The sequence below is a fragment of the Camelina sativa genome, chromosome 14 (assembly GCF_030686135.1).
Source record: "Camelina sativa cultivar CO46 ecotype springtype chromosome 14, ASM3068613v1".
In the NCBI taxonomy this organism is placed as follows: domain Eukaryota; kingdom Viridiplantae; phylum Streptophyta; class Magnoliopsida; order Brassicales; family Brassicaceae; genus Camelina; species Camelina sativa.
In genome coordinates this window covers 14,278,739-14,300,600 of record NC_141893.1, presented here as the reverse complement: position 1 = coordinate 14,300,600, position 21,862 = coordinate 14,278,739, and the positions used below count along the sequence as shown (strand labels likewise).

Here is a 21,862-nt window from a genome sequence, read left to right as displayed (position 1 = left end):
TTCTCAATTTCTCTTTGAACGTCAAATCATACATAATACATTTAATTTGTTTTTGGCTACATTTTTGATATTGGTTTTTAATCTGCTTTCCTTTTTCGGGGTTTTAATTGATTGATATTGTAGAAATGGCAAAACCAAATCTGTAAAGCTTTTACTTTCCGGTTAAAAAATCGATTCAAGCCAAGATACTCGCAACACGCATGCTATTCACAACATTCCATGGAATCAAACAAGATTAAATTATCAATAATCCCCATTTCCCAATATAGTTTCAAATTGCTTTGCTTCACTTCTTAACGCTTCCTTTGTATAACTTCAAACCCACTCGCAACCCCACCCACTACTATAGTAATTTAAAAAAAGAAAAAAAAAAATCTATATTTGAAAAAAGTAAACAGCTTATGCCGACTGTTTCGCAACTGTCCGGTTAGCCATGGCACCATTAGTACCACCTGAAACTTGAAGAGACGAAAATGATTTGTGTTCAGATGTTTCGTTAGTTTCTCCTTTCTAGGCTTTATCTAGCAAACATAATAATATCAAAAGGCGGATACTTACCATCGGTTCCTTCTTCTTTCTCTTCGTCGATGGTTTTCCAAACAATGTCCTTAAGTCCCGTGGTAAGGCTCTTGTAAAACTAAAAGAAGAGCAAGAGAGGAGACAAAAGGGTAAAGATTCAAACATCAGTTACTGGAACACCATTTGGCAAACAAAAGCACAAGCTCGGGTTTGATATAACTAGATCAGCATTTATAATAAGCCTTGCATACCTTGTGGAATTCCAACGTGTCACCCCCTGATTTTCGCATTTCAACCATATAAAGAGATGGAGCAACTTGAAAAACCTGAAGGTAGATGTTAATTAAGTTAAAATTAGGTTCTCAGGTGACACTATACAAAGGTTGAGCAATGGTCATTGTGAAAGCTAACCTCAGTGGCAACTGCCAACTGACCCTTGCGGCCTGATTTTTCTCCTGTCAGCTTCATCTGAAGGAGTTGAGAAATAGTAAAAAGGTCTTATCAGAAGCAACAAACCATTACAACTCCACAGCACGGGTAAATATGTAACAGTATTCTAACCTTGTAGTTATTTGTCTTGACATCAAAGCCCATAGGTGCTGCCGCAGCCTCAATTTTTGTAACTATCTCATTAGCCGAAGATTTGGAAGTAAATCGAGTTTTTCGTTTCACAAGGCCCTGAAATCAGAGATGCTTATAAGATCAGAATGACGACTTTATCAAACTAAGTATGGGCTTCCAAAGAAACGTATTGGTCACTAAAATTTGGTGGCAAGAAGCTACTTCCTATTAGGTTCTGACCAAACCAGCAAAAAGATAGTTTAAAATCGTCAACAAAATAAGAGCCTTGAAGGCTGAATTTTAAGGAACAGCTTTACTTATCAGACTTTTGTACCATTTGTTTTTCGAAAAGTGAACCGAGATTGAGACCCTGGGATGTTGAGATGAGCTCAAAAGCATTCATAGTTACTGGTGTTTTGGGTCCTTCTTCTCGCCTCTCCACAACAAGATTCTTAGACTCCTATTAACAAACAAGAACAAACTGATCAATCATCCAGGACAAACTACAGAAAAGAAAACCCCCAAAAGAACATAAGCCTTACCCCTGAGTCATCAAAGATTGCATCAACATCATCAAGGCTGACATCAGCATTCTCAAATTTAGGTGCTTTATACCCTTTTTTAAACCACTCATTTTCAATGACCTCAGCAAATGTGATCCTCTGCCCAATATAAAAAAAACCAGTGTAAAGCTTTCAGATCTACTCAATCTAATAGAAGCCTTTGCCTCTTCAAAGGAAATCCACTCTAATATAGCAAGGGTAAGAAAAAGATACCGTTGCTGGACTGGGATCCAAAATCCTTTTGATTAACTTCTTAGCACTTGCAGAAAACCAGGGAGGGCAGGTAAATTCTGCTTTGAATATCTGTAATCATGAAGAAAGAAGACTGAGGTGACATTTTAATGCTATATAAATCTCGTGTCCTATAAAAATCACAGAGGCTCCCCATACAAAACCAAATGACACCTTCTAGAAATTCAAACCTTGAAGCCTTTCTGATAGCATGCAAAATGAATATGTATCAAAAGAAAAACAAACATCAAAGAAGAAAGCGTAATACCTTTTTATACAATGAAGTCAGGTTAGAATCTTCAAAAGGTAAATAACCAGCCATTAAGACAAAGAGAATTACTCCACAAGACCACAAATCCGCCTTCGCTCCATCATAACCTTTGTTGTTGATTACCTAAAGAGAAAAAAAAATACAAGGTTACCGAGACTAGAAAATAATAGACTTGATACCTTCAAGACAACCGTGTGCCAGTTTTCAGTAGCAGTCGATGATAATACCTCCGGAGCAACATAATTGGGTGTTCCGCATGTTGTGTGAAGTAACCCATCCTCCTAAAGAAGAAGGATCGCAACAAAATCAGCTTTTGATAACTCATGGAAAACTTTCTCCTTAGAGGGCATACATAGTAAGATGAATTATCAAACTATCACAATATACAACAGGGAAATAAAAGAAAAAGAAATCAATATATGGATGCTCACTCGAACTTGCTGAGGTAGAGCGCTCAATCCAAAATCAGACACTTTCAAAGCACCGTTAGCATCCAACAGCAAATTTTCTGGCTGCAACCAGAAGGTAAACTTTCACTTCTGATCACAAGAACACTATGCAAAGAGTATCACAAAAAGTAAGAATTTTTTCTAACCTTAAGGTCTCGATGATAAACACCTCTGCTATGACAATAATCAACCGCATTAATAAGCTGTTGGAAGTACTTCCTCGCCTCATCTTCCTTCAATCTCCCATTGCTTGACTAAAATACACGACAATGTTTAAAGAAATCAACATCTCATTAACCACATAGTATTAAGAAGAAGAAAAAAAACACATTCTTTAAATGAAAGCTTACAATTTTATCGAAAAGCTCTCCACCAGTAACGAATTCCAAGACGAAGTAGATCTTAGTTTTGCTAGCCATCACCTGAACAAATAAGAAGAAGAAGAAGAAGAAGAAGAAGAAGAAGAAGAAGAAGAAGAAGAAGAAGAGAATCAATCGGTAACTACAAAGATACCAAAACATAGAATAATCAAAAATCCGTTAAATATAAAGATATGATCTAGCCTAGCCAGGGACCACAAAACTATGTTCCATAACTTCAAAACGAATCTCAGATTCTAAGAACAAAAACTTTGGAATATAATAAGCTCTCAGAAGAAAGGGAGATGTAGAATGAAAAACCTCAAACATACGGATCACATTTGGGTGCTTGATCAATTTCATTGTAGAAATCTCACGCTTGATCTAAAACAAATAACAAAATCCAAGGTTATATATCACACACAGGCTGCGTAAATCAGATAAACAAAGAGAAGAAGATACAAAGAGAACCTGAGCGATCATCTTATTTTTGGTGACTTTCTCTTTATCAATAACCTTAATGGCGACATTATCACCATTCTCAACATTTCTAGCGAATTTGACCTTAGCGAAGGTTCCTTCACCCAAAGTTCTACCAAGCTCATACTTACCAACTCGTGTCCTACCTGAAGAACCACCACCACCACCAGAAGGAGTCGATCGTGAAGGCGTTGTTCGAGAAGCCATCTCTCTTTCTCTCAATCTCTCAATCTCTCAATCTCGCTTGCTTTTATAGATATAGATAGATCTCTTTCTTGCTAATGAATCATTAGGAGGAGGAGGAGGACCTCTTCTTCTTGCATGGCTGCCATACTTGGGATTTGGCTACGCTCATCGTGAGAGATCTGCAGACGAAATTAAAAAAAAAAAAAAAAAAAACCCTAAAAGGGAACCCGGAGACCGGATAATCAAAAAAAATATCGGGGGATTTCAACTTTCGCGTGCGGAGAAAATTCAAATCGGACGACGAAGACGAAGACGAAGACTCATCAGAATACGAAGATTTTCAAATTTTTGTAGTGAAGAATTTTTCAGTAAGGTGAATTGGGCAATTTAATGTTTCTTTTTCTGATATTAATCGCAAATTTCGGCTACAAAGGAAAAAAAAAAATCGAAGCCGGTTTTGAGAAAGAAAGCGAGTAACAATTTTCTGATTCTCTATGGGTGGAAGAGGATTTATTTAAAGTTAAATTACTTATACTAATTTTTTATTTAATTGTTTTTTTTTTTTTTGGTCAGTAAAGTTATTTAATTAAGGAAATGTTTAATTAAATTCTGTTTAGGGATTATACGAGGAAGGTTATATCTGTGGTTTTTTTATTTTCTTTTCTTCTGACGCATGCTATAGTTACATTTATTAATAATAATGATTCTCTAGGCTTATGCAGATTTTATTATTGTTAATGCAAAGTGTGAAAAACTGGGTAATAAGAAAAGTTCCAATGGCAAAAGTCAAAACCGTTACCAAAGTAGCGTTTTTTTTTAATCTTCTTCCTGGTAATACAGTGGTTATTTATTTGTTTGTAACGTTTGTATCCATTATACAATATATGATGATTCTTTAGTTCTATTTTAATATATGATGATTCTTTAGTTCTATTTTAATTACAACTAGATTTTAACCTGCGATACACTGCAGAATTATTTTTTTTACTAAAATCATTAAATTTCAAATTGTAATTGTTAGTTAATTTCTACGTTTTATTTTAAGCTTAAGATTATATAATTGTATTTTGATTGTTAATTCTACGATTTAATTTGCGGTTTATATACAACATAATAATTTATATACCCAAGCATGTCCTCAACCTAAATTTTATATTAATTATTCTTAAAAAATTTAGTGGCAAAGAAAAAAAAGAAATTTTAAAATAACTTATAATATTGATATTTTGTAAATATCTTAATTAGTATAAATTAAATTTCCTCACATTATCACATATTTCACGTATTATATATACATAACTATGTAAAAATATTATTTATATATAATAAATTTATTTTAATCTTATATTTGTAGTTTTCGGGACAACCCGCCAACTGCAGACGTACCTTGCTAAAATCCGTAATCCCGATAGACTTAATTGTAAGGACCATCTTTCAACGGTACACCACAAGCCTATACTTTTTAGTATAAAATACTGATGGTCGTAGCGATGGATTATTGACATTTTAAATTTATAAGAATATCGATCATAACCCGTCCCATAATAATTTAAATTTATTAAAGTTTATTAAATAATATAATTAAAACATTTATAAAAATTAATTGCCATACGGATTTTATTTGGTAATGTTACTTTTCCAAATATCTTATTATAGATTAAATATTTTATATTTAGTAGAGGAACTCTTTAGATTTTCTATATATGAAAGACAGAAAATCTAGAGGAATTTTTTTAAAAATTAAAAAATTTGAAGTAATTGAATATGATTGATTGAAATTAATATAGAGTTTCCTATGTTAGAAAAACAAAAATTTTGTTTAGTTTTGCAGAAAATTAGGTTCAGAGGTGGAGATAATTTAGGAATTATACTGGATTGATAGGAGAATATTTAATTAACATATCTTTTTTGAATATTTCGATTTTTTGTTTTATTTTTTAAAAAAAATATTTTAATGATAATGGCATAACCGTAAATACATTCGAACTCCAAGCCTTTTAATGCTGTGAAAATAATAATATAGATGAAAATGGTTTCGTATTTGGTATAACAAAATTTGAAGTTATTTTGGGTCAAATGTAAACCAAAAAAAAAGTATTTTGACGTTTGTTGACAAAAGTTATGACTTATGAGGTTTTTTATATGTCAATCAGGAATTTATGCAAATGTATCTCTTATCATTAAACACATTCTGTAACTAAAAAAGATAGTGTTGGACTTAATAGTTAATACATATGATTTGACAACGATCCTTTCTTGTGAAGCTGGTAGCTATGAATGATTCTATGAGGAAAAAAAATACTAATTGATTTGCCATCCTTTTTTATTCATGGCGTAAATAAATTTGATGTGGGAATTAGTTTAATTTCAAGGTTACGATAGTTGAAGTGAATAAAATCCATCATCAGTTTAGTTTATTTTCTTTTTGATATATAGACTACGAATCGCTATGGATCAATTCTATATGTTTGTCAAAGCGGTTTGTAACTGATTTACGACAATAATTGTTTAAAATTTTTGAATTTGTCTACTGCAAATATAATTTATGAATTAGCAAATAAAAAACAGTATAATCCACAAATCAATTAATCGATCGGCATCAATAATTAATAACCCATTCGAACTCAAAACTTTAGAATGAGTCTTAAGTCTTAACATCAGAATGTTATTATGTGGGGATCGAAACTTTAGAGTTTAGACCAATAAAAGAAGTTCTACTACCACTTATCCAATTTAGCTTCCAGCATTTAATTTATCCCAGTATTATCCTTTTATACTTCGAAATTCCAAACATATATACTTATGAGACTTATAAAATGTTAGAGGAATATCTTATTATATTAAATCTAATTAAAACTTATATTGTTAAGTTTTGAAGCGTCCACTTCAACTTCTGATGTTATGGAAAAGCCGTTAGCAGTATATCAAAGAGCCACGTGCCCTTTTCAAACCTAAATCGTTTACAAAGGGGCATTGATACAAGACATTAAACAATGCATTAGTACAACAAACCATAGCATTAAACAATAAAATTCCATGGTTCGATCATATGTTTAGAATCTTGTATCTAGATTACGTGTTTGTGTTTTCTCTATAAGAAACAATGTTCTATTGTAAAGTATAGTGTTATTGTTCTAATCTGGATTTTGTATTCATGGTTTCAAATATATTTATCAATCTAAAATAGCTATACTTCTTTAGTTGTCAACCCAAATAGTTTGGTTTCTTCTGTTATTATAATGTTCATCAATGAGAAGAAGAAATGTATTGTTTTCATGAAGAAGGAATCATCCTCTCCTATCACCATATAATAAGAGAACAAAATCATTGATGGGCAAATGTAGATCCATGAACTTGTCACGTTTTCTAGAAAGGTTTGACTTTAAAATATTTATAACATTTTGCCCATGATGCCATTACTCTAGAAAAAAGTTATCTTATATTCATATTAGTACTGGTTTAGTCGTTTAATATATTTCCCTATATTTTCAAATACCATCACTATAATTGTAATCAATCAGTCGAACATTGTTTATAAAAGATTTAGCTAGTTTTTTATAAACCCTAAAAATGTTTAAATTTTGGTTCCAATTCCAAGTTAGAATTACAATAATAAAAAAAGCATGAGCTATGTGACTTTCTTATTAAGAAACGTATATTTCTCATCAGTCATTATTATATTTGACCTCGGAAACAAAATTATATACCGACCCACGAGTCCGTGTTTGATTTTGATATCGATGACCGCGAAAAAAGAAAAACTAAATTAACGGACCTTAACAGAAACAATCATGTTAAGAGTGTCTGTTGGAGCCAATCAAGACCTTGTTTTTTGCCTAATTAAAATGATTCTATATATAGTTTTTTAGATTTTTTTTTTGTATCACAATAGATGATTTTCTGTATATTTTTATCAATTAATACTAGAAAATTACAAATTTCAAGAATCATTGATTGAAAATTTAAAATTTTGATGAATTACTATTGGTTAATAATTATGAAATATGTTATTATAAATAATAATATATTTATTGTTAAACATTAAATATTTTTCTTAATTTATGTGAAAGTTTCAAAAAATCATCTATTCTAATACAAAGAGAGTATTAGTTTTGCAATGATTAATATTTTTGGCGAGAAAACAAATTTTGCAATACTCTTAAGTTCTTATTCCGATAGGTAACACATGATAGCATAATTAAGTTTTCTAAGTAATTTAATTCTGCCAATTTTATTTTTGGGATATGTTCATTTTTCGAGTTTTTATCCTGCAGTTTGTATTGTTATGAGTTTATATCAGGTTACCGATGGGAGCCTTAATTAGTTTCTTACATGTTTAAGACCATGTATATGTGAATCCAATTATAATAGAACGAAACAATATTCATTTTAATCGGTTGAGTAGAGTGTGTTTGAGTTAGAATCATCATAATCGTTTTATATATGTCTCTGTCTTCTTTGACAAAATATGTTTTTTTTTGTTTTTTCCTTGGGCTAGCTTGTAATATATTGAACAATTATCAGTTATATTCACATATAATTTAGCGAGACTATAAAACTTTAACACGGATGCCTAGTTTTCGTTAACAATACTCAGTTCATGAACTAGTATAGTGTATGATTATATGAATCACCACCAAAACATCCCGATCAAAAACCTAAAAAAAACATAATATATAAGGTTTTGGTAAAGGGCTGCTTACGCTATTCAGAAAACTATATAAGCAAAGCGCACCGCTGATTATCATTGAGACCATGCCAGTAAGGCCGACTCGATCATTGGTAGTAACATGCGTGAGTTGTGAGAAGAATGCATGAGAGTGGAACCCGAAACTCATATATGGAGTTGACGCCCTTTATTCAAGATGTTTGTCTTTAAACTCATTATTTTACTCGTTGTACTATATATCTTTCGAGTCTCGACCATGATTCGTCAATCCTACGGATAAAAAGAAAGGTTTCATTACTTAACTTGAAAAACGATATTAATTTAACAACCTTTTTCGACGTCATTGATGAGCGATCTAGTTTCGGACCGTATAGTTACTTTCTTTTAATACCATTTTATTATGATAAAGAACACATAATCACGAGCTGAGGGACAAACACAGATTCATGCATGAACTTGCCACGTTTTCTAGAAACGTTTTGACTTAAAAAATTGTATAACTTTAAACTAATTTATAGTGTACGCATGACAAACATTAGGTGAAACGAATAATTAATCAAGATGTCCTTTTTGTTGTATGATGTACCGACGTCTAATGTGTTGCCACATATCCCTTTGCAACTTCCAAGCTAGTGGCGTGGAGCATACTAGATTTGTAACAGTCAATCGATAACATAACTTTCTCTAAATTTTCTATAATTCTATCCACAAATTTCTCTTACGGTATTCAAAAATATCTATTTATAATATCGCATTCATAGTGCAAAACATTTATCTCATATAAAATATAATTGACTTAGTAGTAATCATTGAGTTTTCATTCTCAAGAGGAGTTGGCCACCATCCATTTACTAATACCATACAGTACCTATAATCCACCAATCCTCCAAGTCACCACGTAATATTCACTTGGTTTAAAGATAGAACCATTAAAAAAAACCACATTGTTTTGCGCTTTAAGTCTTTAACAATCATGTGATACGGTCAAAACTAGAGATTTTAGAAGTTTCAACAAGTAAATGAAAATAACAATATCCTAAATAATTGCTCTTTCTTTGGGCTCATTTCATATAAGAAAAAACAATACATTGAAAACGACATCGAACAGAGTCCCTTCCACATATTTGACTACGTACACAATTCTTTGATCAACCCACTAGGGAATAAAACTCTGATCATCCGAATTCACCGGAGCTCACCGGGAAATCAAACTCAACACACATAGACACACTTCTGATTACAACGTAATCGAATACACAAAACATTTGCATGCATACATATACAAACAGAGATATAATTTACATCTGAAAATTGGTTCAGTTCTTGAAAACCGGAAAAGAGCTTCGGTTCTCTGTAACCGGGAAATTTTTAAGACCGGAACTGGATGAAGCCGAAGAAACAGTGGGATAAGGAGAAGTAAATGGTGAGCCTGAGGAGATGATCTTCGACTTCGAAGAAAATATGGAATCAGTGCCAACTTCTCTTTCTTCCTCCTTGATGGTGTCGAGTACCTTAGCCGTTCTCCGCCGCATCACCGAGACAAATTGTGGTGGTGCAACCTCTGTTATGAATCTCGCCAGTCTTGAGCTCGCCATGGTCTTGAATTTTAAAGGACTAGATCAGATTGGTGGTGATCGATGAAAGGTGAGAGATGATGATGGACTTGGTTTGAGAAGATAGATTTTATAGTAAGTGACAAATCATATCTTGGATTGTTTTATTGACTTTGTGAAAATAAATTATTTTAGTGATTTTTAACAATTGTATTTTCTATGGTGGATACTCGTCAGAGACTAGATAATTTTGTATTATTTTTTTTTTCTACTTATTGGTATATTGGATTTTGAAAAAGACCTCGACTTTAGAATTCGTGACACGTGTCGGAGAGTAAATAATGTAGCAAATAAATTGTATTGTTATATACTTTTATCCACAATTCCGAATATTGGCTCGAATTTGGGGAATATTATAGTTTTTTGGTGAAAAAATTGATATTGGTTTAAGTAGTTACACTTAATAAGGTTTATTTGCAAACGAACCGTTATAGTGGTTACTGATTAGGTTTTGAATCTGAAAGTTGCAATCAACTGGTTTTTCTTTAAGATTGTACGTATCACAAGATATGCCAATCATGGCAAAAAAAAGTTGGCTCAGTTTAGTTGGAGGTATTTTCAATTATTAATGGTAAATATCTATAATTGAAATATTTTACCATTAAGATTGTACGATTATTTGACTTACAAGGTTGAAAAAATTAAGAATTTTTTCTGTTAGTTCTATATGAAAAAACATGTCACATTATAAATGTCGACGATCGAACTTCAAACTTAAAAAGTTAGAAAGCAAAAACTGATGTGAGAAATCTAACGTTAGTGCCGCCCACTAGCTTTTTGTATTAAATAACATAGCCGTCTAATTCCTTGACTTTCGTGACCAAAAGCAAGCTTCGTCATCGCTCATTCTCAACCTGACTCGAAAATAAAAGAAAAGAGAGTACTCTTTAATTACTCAAATATGTGAAAGACGAAAACTTGTTTCTGCGGCTAAACTAACATTTCTTTACATAAGAAGTAAACAAAATTGGTACATCAAACAAAGTGCAAAAGATATGTACTGACTACTGACACAAATATGAAAATACTTAATTCACAAAGTTGTGTTTTCACCAACCGACTGGAGATTAGTATTCATATCTACAATGGCACTCACATTTAAGTTATCATTATAGTAGATTGCACTACAGATTTTGTCTTCCATGTATAAGTGGAGTTTTTTTTTCGTAAATCATCACCTTCAAAACTTTGTTAAATCCTAATGCAGTGTAACCTGTACGTAGACTGGGGCATTAAGAATCAAACTGCATAGAAAGTCATAACAATTTGGTTTTCACATTTGGAATTTCACTAACTAGCCAAACCTCATTATTATATTGTTTCTTTAATATGTCAACTTATTAGGACCACCTTACCCGATAAAGAAAGTTACAAATTGTGTGTTAATCTTGTGATGCATATTATTACCACATCTATCATACCAACTAAAAGTCTAAAACTGATACATATTCAGATCTATACGCAGTAAGTACAAAATTGACTTAAATCATGAAAGACGTACAAAAAGGGAAATGTAATAGGATAGGTTGGCTCTCATATCTACCACGTGTAACACCCTGAAGATCGGAGGACCACGCCATCTCTAATCTGATATGTGCTTGAGCTTAATTTTATTTTGGTTTTCCCTTCTAGCTTCAGCCTAAATTAGTATGTGATTTGGATATATACCTATTTGTGGCCTTATCTCAATACGGCAGTGAAGGCCAAAAGGAGTCACTGTTACTAGACGGACCTCTCTCTTATTTGCCGTCAGAAACACGGCACAAGCCACCGGCTAAAGAAAAAGGAGAGTTTTCACACTTTTTGCCATCAATTTTGCCCTAATCGAGACAAAGGTTTTGCAGAAAACACCAAACTTCTTATTTTATTTTCGATATTTGGAGGGTCCCTTGCCCACATGATAGATTTCCGAAAATGAAACGGGAAATGAAAGAGTAAAAAGAGCACATCTTGTAATCTAGCCCCATCGACCTCTTATACCATTTCACGCGGTTGCTTCGATAATTAGACCGTAAGCATGACGAGTACAAACATATGATAATGGACGTTAAGTATAGAGACTTAGAGCAAAACAAATCTGATGAAACATTAGACTATATATGGGAGGAATATGTTGGGACATAAATAAGAGAGACATAAATGTCGTGGGAACTCATCCAATCTGATGTTAATTTTAGGATGGCCAAAAAGAGCGAATAGCTGACGTAGCATTTGAAGATATAACAAGTTCAAGAAACCTGGATTAGATTTTAGGCACATGAGGGAATCATTTCTGTTAAGGTTCTGGTTTCGGTTTATCAGCAAATACAAAGTTCACCTCTAGGGAGACTCGTTTTGTGGAACAATGTTAGTTCTTCGACTTTGTTTATGCTTATAATATGTTACTTTTGAATTAAGGACTCAAGGGTTTCTACTGTAAAAAGTATTTTTTTGAGGTTTGGAGAATTTAGTTCTGATCAATAATTTATATAATTGTTTCGGATTCCTTATCTTTATTCATATATATACAAAATAGTTACACATAAACTTAAAATTTTCGTATATTATATATATGTTAATGAGATAGGGCAACACATATCGTTGTTTAACTCATAAAAAGGCCATGTTTCAACCGATCCAAAAGACAAATGTAAACAACTTGCACCAATAATATTGTCTTCTTATCGCTATTTCATATATCAAAAACATATCGCTATTTAGCTTTTGTACTTTGAGAGATATTAAGAAGAAGGAAGACGCTAGCTGAATATTGAAAATTCTTTGATGTATGTCCAAAACATGCATTTAATTCATAAAGTTCTTTAGTGCTATCTTTTTTTTGGTCCTTTAGCATTGACGTCCATCCAATTTATTCAAGTAATAAGGGATTATTTTCATCTTTATAGTGTTTATCGACTTGTTTTGGGGAGTAGATTTACAAAAATTGCGTTCCAAAAGTTAATAAAACTACACATTTGAGTATATTATTTTGACAAAAGTTAATAAAACTACACATTTGAGTATATTATTTTGATAAGATAGAACATCTACTTCATTCAAAAAGATAAAACAATATCTACACTAGTGTGGATGAGTACTAGCGATAGCCAATACGAAAACATGATGATAATTGATGACTAAATAAACTAATTATTTTTTGAAGATTATACTACTAGCTAGTAATATTGCCATATGTTGTCCTAGCATGCAAACATTTCATTGTTAGTTCTTTAGTTTTAGCAACGGAATTAGAATTTTAGGTATAATTAAGTTGTATAAATTATCATATCTACTATATAATAAAAATATATTTTATTTGTTTGAGAATTTCTTTAGTTTAATTATTTCTACATTATATGTCATATTAGAAAATTTTACTTTTATCTAAATCATTAAAAAAGTTACTACTTGTATGTATACGACTTATATACATCGATGGTAACAATTTTTAAAAAAAAAATCTATAAACTTGGGACAACAGATACAATTTTATTACAATTTTACTATAGAAGTAAATCTATAATTTGGAAAAACAGAATATTAATTAATTTTCTTTCTATGCTTAAATAGAGTTTTACTGTTTACATGTATATATGTTGGCACTTTTATTTTTTCACTAAGATAAATAAGGACTAAAAAGAAAATGAGGCTCTCGTCTAGGCAACTCCTATATAAACAGAGAAACCCATCTTCCAAATCAACAACATTTACAACAACCCAAAGCAAAAGAAAAGGCTTCACTAGTCTCCGATCCTAAACACTTTAGTTCAGCCTTAAGAAACACAAAACCCTTTTTTCAAAATGGTTAATACTCAAAACACCCTTTTCGTCTTCCAACCAGACCAACAGGCTCTCGCACCTCAACCTCTGACTCCATTCTCTGCCGTGACTGCGAACCGTGCCTCAGCCATACGTAGGTGCCGACTCATGATCTCTGCCAAAACTCTCGAAATGATCCTCGAGGATGAGATATCACCAGAAGATGATCATCTAAGCATTGCCCCTTCGTTGGATTCTCTTTTGGTGTGTCCAGCGACCTCTTGTTTCTAAGACATCAAGGAACAAGTCTCTTCTCTGTTTTACCGAAGCTACAAGTGCCCTTGATCATCCTTCACCACAAGTATTGTGTCTCTCTTGTAATAGTTAAGTTAGTGATGTCTTTTAAGTTCAAGTTTTTTTTTTCTTGTAATTTATGGCTTGGTGCTTTTTTTTCAGAGGTCAGTTCAAGTTTTTTTTCTTTTTCTTTTTTTAGTTTCCACCAGATAATAATTAATCTTGTGAAATTGTTGTTGAAAATATGTTCTTATTGGTTTCACAACCTAAGAACATGTTTTTTTTATTGAATAAGAATTTACTTCTCTGATATTCTTATTACAAAGATGAAAGATTACAAAGATTTGTTAAACACCAAAAGGACTACATTAGGACCCGTGCTAATTTCTTTTATTTATATTGTAGTTTTTATATAAAGTATAATTTATGTGATTGTTTTTAGAAGTTGTTGTGAATAAAAGTTAAGAACCGGATTGAAATTTATGACCCGGGTTAAAAGTGATTGTTTTTAAAAGTTGCTGTGAATAATATTAATTTTTGAAATTTTGTTGTATAGATATGGTTACTTAAATGTTCAGTGGAGATTTATTTTATTTTTTTGGAATATCCTTTCTAAGAGGATCTCAAATCGAGATTTAATTAATGGTTACAACCCATATAACTTATAATCTATCAAATAATCAAATAATTAATCTTATAACTCATATTATATAGTCTACACAAAAAGGCTGTGTACTTATGTTTTATTATATAGGGGCAATATTAAATTCTCCTAAACAAATTTTAAATCTTGATTTTTGTTACTTCTTGAGTACAAAATGAAAATTTTGGTATAAAATTAAAAGGAAATTTCAATTTCGAGGATTTTGTTCCCCAATTTGGATTACAAACTAGGATTTCACCCGCGGTACACCGCGGAACTAAATTATAAATTCTTGTATTTTAAATAATGATTTTTAATTTATTTAGTTTTCAAGTTCTCAATTAATTAACTTTTGTCTAACTAATTTATAATTTTGTTTAGAATTTTATTTTTTTTGGAATATTAAGAATTTGTTATAGTATGCGTGATATTTTGTATTTCACATACTAAATAATTTTTAAGTTAATTTTCAAAACTATGATTACAAATCTATAGTATATATGAGATAAACCAATAGTTTTAGTGTTGGTTCTATAGTCCAAATCCGCCATGCTAGGCAGGTCAAACAACATGTTCAAAAAATTTTAATCCGCAAAAACTCATCATATGAAACCCATGAAGTAAAAATTAGTTTTAAATACGTTGAGATCAAAAATCTTGGTCACGGATCCTCCTCCAAGATCGAAAATCAATTCGTTTATTGATTAGGCCGATTGTTTAAGAAATTTGTGTATGGAGAAAATATTGTTTTGTAAAATTGGAAACTTAATATTAATTAAATTAATTATAAACTTAATACTTAATGTTAAAGAGAGTGGTTCCAATTGTTTTTAGAAATTTATTTAGGATGGGAAATCTTGTTTTCAAAAATAGAAACTTAATATTAATTAATTAAATAAAAACAAATTAATAATTAATACTAATGACATGGTTGTAAATAAGTATGAACTTCAGAATTTATTTCATAAATATCTCAAAAAATGTATATATAGATAGATGTAATGGTACATCCGGTTAAACACAAGACAAATTACATTCGGTTCAACGAACCGTCAAAATTACTGGTTTGATTCGATTTAACCGATTAGCCAAACCTGATTCGCTTAAACCTTTGTCTCTCTAACATCAAAAAGCTCGAAGCCACCTCTGTGTCCGCTTCAGTTCTTAAACCCTAATCTCACAAAAACCCCTAATCTCTTCATCCGCTGCTTCAATGGCGTCTTTTGAGCGTTTCGAAGACATGTGTGACTCAAGATTAAAACCCAAGATTCTCAGAAACCTTCTCTCCGAATATGTTCCAAACGAGAAGCAGCCTCTGACCAACTTTTTAGTACTCTCCAAGGTTGTATCCACTATCTCCACCCACAAGCTCTTATCTGAATCTCCTCCAGCTTCAGTTGACCAGAATCATCATGCCAAATCGAATTCAGCCGTTGATGATTGGGTTAATAGACTATTGGCATTGGTTTCTTCAGATATGGTACGAATCTGTCTTCAATGACCTTACTTTGGAATCAATTAACTCTATGTGGTGAAAGCTCTCAGCTTTGGTGTTAATTTGTGTGAATTTTGTTGTTTTGGTTGTTGTTGTAGCCAGATAAATGCTGGGTAGGTATTTGTTTGATGGGAGTAACTTGTCAAGAATGCAGCTTAGATCGTTTCATTAGTTCCTACTCTGTTTGGTTTAACAGTTTATTATCACATCTTAAGGTATGTTTGGCTTAATGAGGTTTGTTCCATCTTCTACTGTTTATTCCTGAAAGCTAAATGTTTTGTTTTGTTTTCAAACAGAATCCAGCAAGTTCTAGAATCGTCCAAGTGGCTTCATGTACTTCAATCTCTGATCTCCTTACAAGGTCTGTATATATATGAATCTGTTTTACTTGCTTTTTATTTTGCTGTTTGTTTCTATATATTACTCTGTTTCGTGTTTGATAATGGATCAAAGCCTGCCGTTATTTACACTGAAAAGCTATGTATTTCAGATTGATTTAGTTTAGACATTAGACAACTATGGATGGTGTTCTCCGCACTCCGCAGAGTCTGTAATTTTAGCTTATCTATATCTATCTTCTTTTACTTCTATTGTTGAATGTTCTATATGTGCTTAGCCCTCAAGAAAATGCTTAGGCCTTTTATATAAAGAGACTTCTCATATTGCATTGCATTGTAAATGATTATTCAGTTTATTATTTGCTTATTTGTGTTCTACTGATTCCTTGGGTCTTGCTTTTTCAAGTATTTTGTAACGAGGAACTTTGAAAATCGAATGTCTTTTATTTTTAACTGATACAGGCTGTCTAGATTTTCGAATACAAAGAAAGATGCAGTTTCACACGCTGCGAAAGTAATCCTACCTATCATTAAACTATTGGAGGAAGATTCTTCAGAAGCACTATGGGTAAGTGCTATATAAGAAGGCCTTGTGTTTTTCTTTTAATTTAGTTATTACGTCCTCTCTATGGTGCCCTATCTGTTTGAAGATTTTCCATAAGGCTCTTAAAACCAACCTGGAATTATAAAAGAAAGAGTAGTCAGCCTTATTGCAAGACTGTTCAACCACTGAAAAAGTAAAATTAGATGTTTAACATGTTGAGTTAATAGTTATGCATCAGTTCCTCTGTTTGAATCCTGTGTATCAGAATCAGAACCTACTAGAACTGCTGAGTGCTATAAGAATTTAGGAAAGTATCATATTTCACCAAAAATTATTCTACTCATGTCATTGCTAGAATATTTAATTTGATTTTTTGATTGGTGTTGGATGTGCAGGAAGGCATTGTCCATTTGCTAAGTACAGTTGTAATCTTGTTTCCTGCTGCCTTCCACAGTAATTATGACAAGGTCAGCTCTCTTTGCTTAAATGTATTTTCTGTTTGTCTAATTTCCCGAATTTATTAGTATCAGTATTTTGATAGCTACATGACAACAGTTCATAGTCTAATTAATACACACACATATGACTCTGTTATACATTTATTTCCATCTCAATGGTACTACACTATCACAATCATCATACATATTTCAAGTTAATTATGTTACCAATATGAGTTTATTTGAAATGCTAATTCTTTTCAGGTTGAAGCCGCTATTGCCTCCAAAATACTTTCTGCGAAAACCAGTTCTAATATGTTAAAGGTATTCATCTTTTTAAATCCTCTACTTCATATTGTCCATTAAGGCATCAACTAAGCAAGAAACTATTAACGTGCACTTCTTTTCTTCTATCTCAACCTTCAGAAATTTGCCCACTTGCTAGCATTGCTCCCCAAAGTTAAAGGAACCGAGGAAAGCTGGTCCTTGATGATGCAAAAGTTATTGATATCTATAAACATACATTTAAATAATTTTTTCCAAGGTCTAGAAGAAGGTAATTTGTTGATTTCTTTGTTCATTTTGTTTATGTGCGCTATAGTTTTCCTGATAGAACATGGTGACATGTGTTGCAGAAACAAAAGGAACAAAAGCAATCCAAAGATTGACTCCTCCTGGAAAAGACTCTCCTTTGCCCCTGGGAGGTCAAAATGGGGGTTTGGATGATGCAGCGTGGAACTCTGAACAATTGATTGTATCCAGAGTTTCTACACTTATGCTCTGCAGTTCAACGATGTTAACTAGCTCGTACAAATCCAAGGTAGTGTGATATCGTCTTTTGGGTTGGATTATTTGCGATTCCTCTTACTTTTAGACGTGGAGAGAGTTAGCTTTTTTGTACTTGGTCATAAATATATAGGGTTGCAATTTGGGTATCTAGATTAAGCATCATTGTTAAAGCATCAAGTTAAGCATGTCCCTGCTTATGCCATGTCCCTGCCCTGCACTTGCCATTTACTTCTGAAAGATCCTGATATTTTTTATTTTAATCTTCAGATTAATATTCCAGTTGGCTCAATATTATCCCTTGTTGAGCGAGTGCTAGCGGTGAATGGCTCTCTACCTCGAGCCATGTCACCCTTCATGACAGGGATCCAGCAAGAATTGGTTTGTGCAGAACTTCCAACTTTGCATTCGTCTGCTCTGGAACTCTTGCGTACTACCATAAAGAGTATCCGCAGGTAATTCTTCTCGTTTCATTCTCGCTAGTAGCAGAAACTATAGTTTCCATTTAACCTGGATTATTACCTTCATTGCCGAATACTATAGATATTTACATGTCAGACACATTAAAGATTATATTTCAACTAAAACCTGACCTTAATTTCATTGACACTGACAATTAAGGAGTTGTTCCTTTGGTAGCTTTCGTACTTTCTCGTTTTTCCGAATAATGGATTGTTACTACATCTTTCTGTGCCGTAGGAACTTAACAACAATCCTCTTACTTGTTCATTTTGCAGCCAACTTTTACCATATGCTGCATCTGTAGTGAGACTTGTTAGTAGTTACTTCAAGAAATGTTCATTACCAGAATTGAGGATAAAGCTCTACTCAATCACTACGACCTTGCTCAAATCCATGGGTATAGGTAATTTCACAAGATCTTGCCTTTGCTTGTATTTTCATTTCTCAGGTTGATGTGATGAAAATCAAGATCACTTCTGCTAACATATGGTTCTGTGACCAGGAATGGCAATGCAACTAGCACAGGAAGTTGTCACTAATGCCTCTGCGGATCTAGACCCAAGAAGTGTAGAAGGATTTGATGCGGTATCTAGCAAAAACATGTCGCTTACTAACGGAGCTGTTCTTCAGGCATGCAGTAAAAAAAGGAAGCATTCAACTAATTCAGGAGTCGAGGCAGAGAATTCTGCTTTTGAAGTGGGAGTTCCCCACAATCACTCCAGTAGCCCAATTACATTGAAGATTGCATCTCTTGAGGCTCTGGAAACTCTTCTGACCATTGTATGCTCTTTTAACTTATTGCTATAATAATTCCACTTTTTATCGACACTGTTGGAAGTTAAACTCTGGATTCTTACTCATAGTCACCATATTCTATCATTATTACAATTTGATAGGTTGTCACATATTTTTCTTTGTTTTTTTTGTTTCAGGGTGGTGCATTGGGATCAGATAGCTGGAGAGAACGTGTTGATAATCTTCTAATGACCACAGCAACAAGTGCTTGTGAAGGGAGATGGGCCAATACTGAAACTTACCATTGTTTACCCAATAAGTCGACTACAGATCTGGATGAGTTTCAGCTTGCAGCACTCCGTGCCTTCTTGGCATCTCTCGTTTCTCCATCACGAGTACGCCCTGCATTTTTAGCTGAAGGGCTTGAGCTTTTCCGAACAGGTAACTAAGATTGTTGGCATGATTTAAACTAATCTTTAAAATCCAGAACCGGAAATATTTGATGCATATATCGGCCTTTGAACAGGTAAACTTCAGGCTGGAATGAAAGTTGCCGGATTCTGTGCTCAAGCTCTCATGTCCCTTGAAGTTGTCATACATCCGAGGGCACTTCCACTTGACGGTCTCCCATCACTTGGCAACTTGTTTCCAGAAAGCAATTCCCTTGCCAGCCAAAAACACAACACACCTAATCCGAATAAGTTGAATGGTATTGCTCATGATGGTGATGATCTATGCAACAAATGGCTGGCAAATGCGGACGTTCCTTCTAACAACGCAATTCAGAGAACCTTAGAGACTACTTTACCTTTCCAAGAGACTAAAAGATTGAAAGTTGGGAATGATTTAGCTACTGTCACATCTCTGGGTGTCCAAGATCCTACTGATATGGTTGCATCAGAGAATGTTCAACAAGCGGATGTGCCTGTGCAGGTTCCTGAGGGATCTCTTGGACAGATTTCGGACAAAGATGCTACGGCTCCCCAAGACAGTTATGTAGAAGTAGTGAGTGGGACTCAGGAGGGAGAGGATTATGTGGTTAAGGATAGTCTGATGGAGGAAGCATCAATTGGTAAGAGAGAATCATTAGATGAATCTGATGATGATTCTATTCCTAGTCTTAAGGACGATGATTTTCTCTCTGATTCTGATGCTGAATCTTAGTGCAAGACAAACAAATCAATCTATCTTTAAAGAATCTCTTTTGTTTCCTAAGTTAAAGTTTTGATCATGATTATACCCTCTTATTGGATGTTGAATTGAAAAAGGCCCCTACTATGAAGTTTCAAATTTTCAAATTTCAAAGAGTTTATTTCCAAGTTTTGTGTAAATGAATGGTTCACTAGTTTCCATGAGAGAAGCAGCCAAAAGAGTTGGTCATGTGCCAAAGCAACCACAGAACCTAAGTATCAATTAAAATCAATGGAGGTAATTTTTCACCCAAATCTTACCACTCAAGGGAAACTTGGTCACTTAAAACACTCTTCTAAAACTCTATAGCACAATATCTTCAGAACATGTATAGAGAACCATCATAATTATACAATTTTATCAGCTTGAATTCCTCTAATTAGGAAATCCTACTCAGACAATCACTTACAAAATCATACTAATTTTTTTCAGCAGCTTCATATCATGATCCAATGATTAATAGAAATAGCTAAGGATTCACTAAGAATTACATATGATGCAAGCTACGAAATAGTTAAAGGAAACAAGAAGCAGAGAATGGTCATAGACTCCTCCATATTGAATTGTCATTTTTCATTAAATATCAAAACGAACCAGAGATGACAAAAACCATAACAGAGTCAAAAACAACAGTCTACAGAAACTCGGAAGACAAAATATAGAAGAAGAAGCAAACAACATAAACACAGAACTTCCTTTAAGCTTTCTCCATCTTCCTGCATTATGATACAATCCAATATACAAAGTTACACACTGCATTATCTTATAAACAATGATAATTTCTAAAGAGTTGAAACATATTCATGAAACTTACATATCTTGTTGAAGGCAACAATGTCACAGCTCTGGACGTATTCATTGATTGGTTCAACAGTGAGTTGCTCTTCGATCATGGTGTCAATAGAGACAAGGTCATCAACAATGGTGCACATAATCTGCAACTTCTATTAGATGAATCTGAATGATGATTCTATTCCTAGTCTTAAGGACGATGATTATCTCTCTAATTCTGAAGGTGAATCTTAGTGCATTTCAATCAATCTGTCTTAAAGAATCTCTTTTGTTTCTTAAGTTAAAAGTTTTGATCATGATTATACCCTCTTTTTCAAGATGTTGAATTGAAAAAGGCCCCTACTATGAAGTTTCAAATTTTCAAAATTCAAGAGTTTATTTATTTCTTAGTTTTGTGTAAATGAATGGTTCACTAGTTTCCATGAGAGAAGCAGCCAAAAGAGTAGGTCATGTGTCAAAGAAACCACATAACCAAAGTATCGATTAAGAGATTAAGATTAATGGAG

At 33.0% G+C, this 21,862-nt stretch overlaps 4 protein-coding genes across 5 annotated transcripts; 2 read left to right on the top strand and 2 right to left on the bottom strand.

Annotated features, from left to right (window-relative positions):
* Nucleotides 1-155: 155 nt before the first annotated feature.
* On the bottom strand, nucleotides 156-4,146 carry LOC104741626 (CBL-interacting serine/threonine-protein kinase 23). Of its 2 annotated transcripts, none has more exons than XM_010462517.3 (15): nucleotides 3,425-4,146; nucleotides 3,275-3,337; nucleotides 2,945-3,016; nucleotides 2,741-2,848; nucleotides 2,577-2,657; nucleotides 2,373-2,426; nucleotides 2,143-2,268; nucleotides 1,857-1,946; nucleotides 1,623-1,742; nucleotides 1,415-1,540; nucleotides 1,081-1,197; nucleotides 931-987; nucleotides 771-845; nucleotides 559-637; nucleotides 156-458 (listed from the first exon to the last, which is right to left on the bottom strand). In XM_010462517.3, exons 1-15 carry the CDS (start codon nucleotides 3,638-3,640, stop codon nucleotides 400-402), a joined length of 1,443 nt encoding a protein of 480 aa, XP_010460819.1. In that variant the 5' UTR covers nucleotides 3,641-4,146; the 3' UTR covers nucleotides 156-399. The 2 variants fall into 2 exon arrangements, with proteins under 2 accessions (XP_010460819.1, XP_010460820.1); XM_010462518.3 differs by having other exon boundaries at nucleotides 156-452; nucleotides 3,425-4,120.
* A 5,176-nt stretch (nucleotides 4,147-9,322) lies between these two features.
* LOC109128796 (uncharacterized) lies at nucleotides 9,323-9,977 on the bottom strand. The gene has a single exon (XM_019235801.2). The coding sequence runs from the start codon at nucleotides 9,881-9,883 to the stop codon at nucleotides 9,605-9,607; it is 279 nt and encodes a 92-aa protein (XP_019091346.1). The 5' UTR covers nucleotides 9,884-9,977; the 3' UTR covers nucleotides 9,323-9,604.
* Nucleotides 9,978-13,594: 3,617 nt separating this feature from the next.
* LOC109128816 (uncharacterized) lies at nucleotides 13,595-14,243 on the top strand. Its single transcript, XM_019235873.2, has one exon. The coding sequence runs from the start codon at nucleotides 13,682-13,684 to the stop codon at nucleotides 13,928-13,930; it is 249 nt and encodes an 82-aa protein (XP_019091418.1). The 5' UTR covers nucleotides 13,595-13,681; the 3' UTR covers nucleotides 13,931-14,243.
* A 1,355-nt stretch (nucleotides 14,244-15,598) lies between these two features.
* On the top strand, nucleotides 15,599-20,692 carry LOC104741625 (uncharacterized). The gene is made up of 13 exons (XM_010462515.3): nucleotides 15,599-16,056; nucleotides 16,170-16,286; nucleotides 16,368-16,432; nucleotides 16,872-16,977; nucleotides 17,349-17,420; nucleotides 17,655-17,714; nucleotides 17,817-17,946; nucleotides 18,026-18,210; nucleotides 18,447-18,631; nucleotides 18,914-19,041; nucleotides 19,141-19,418; nucleotides 19,571-19,814; nucleotides 19,900-20,692. The coding sequence occupies exons 1-13, from the start codon at nucleotides 15,790-15,792 to the stop codon at nucleotides 20,535-20,537; spliced, it is 2,475 nt and encodes an 824-aa protein (XP_010460817.2). The 5' UTR covers nucleotides 15,599-15,789; the 3' UTR covers nucleotides 20,538-20,692.
* Nucleotides 20,693-21,862: the final 1,170 nt, after the last annotated feature.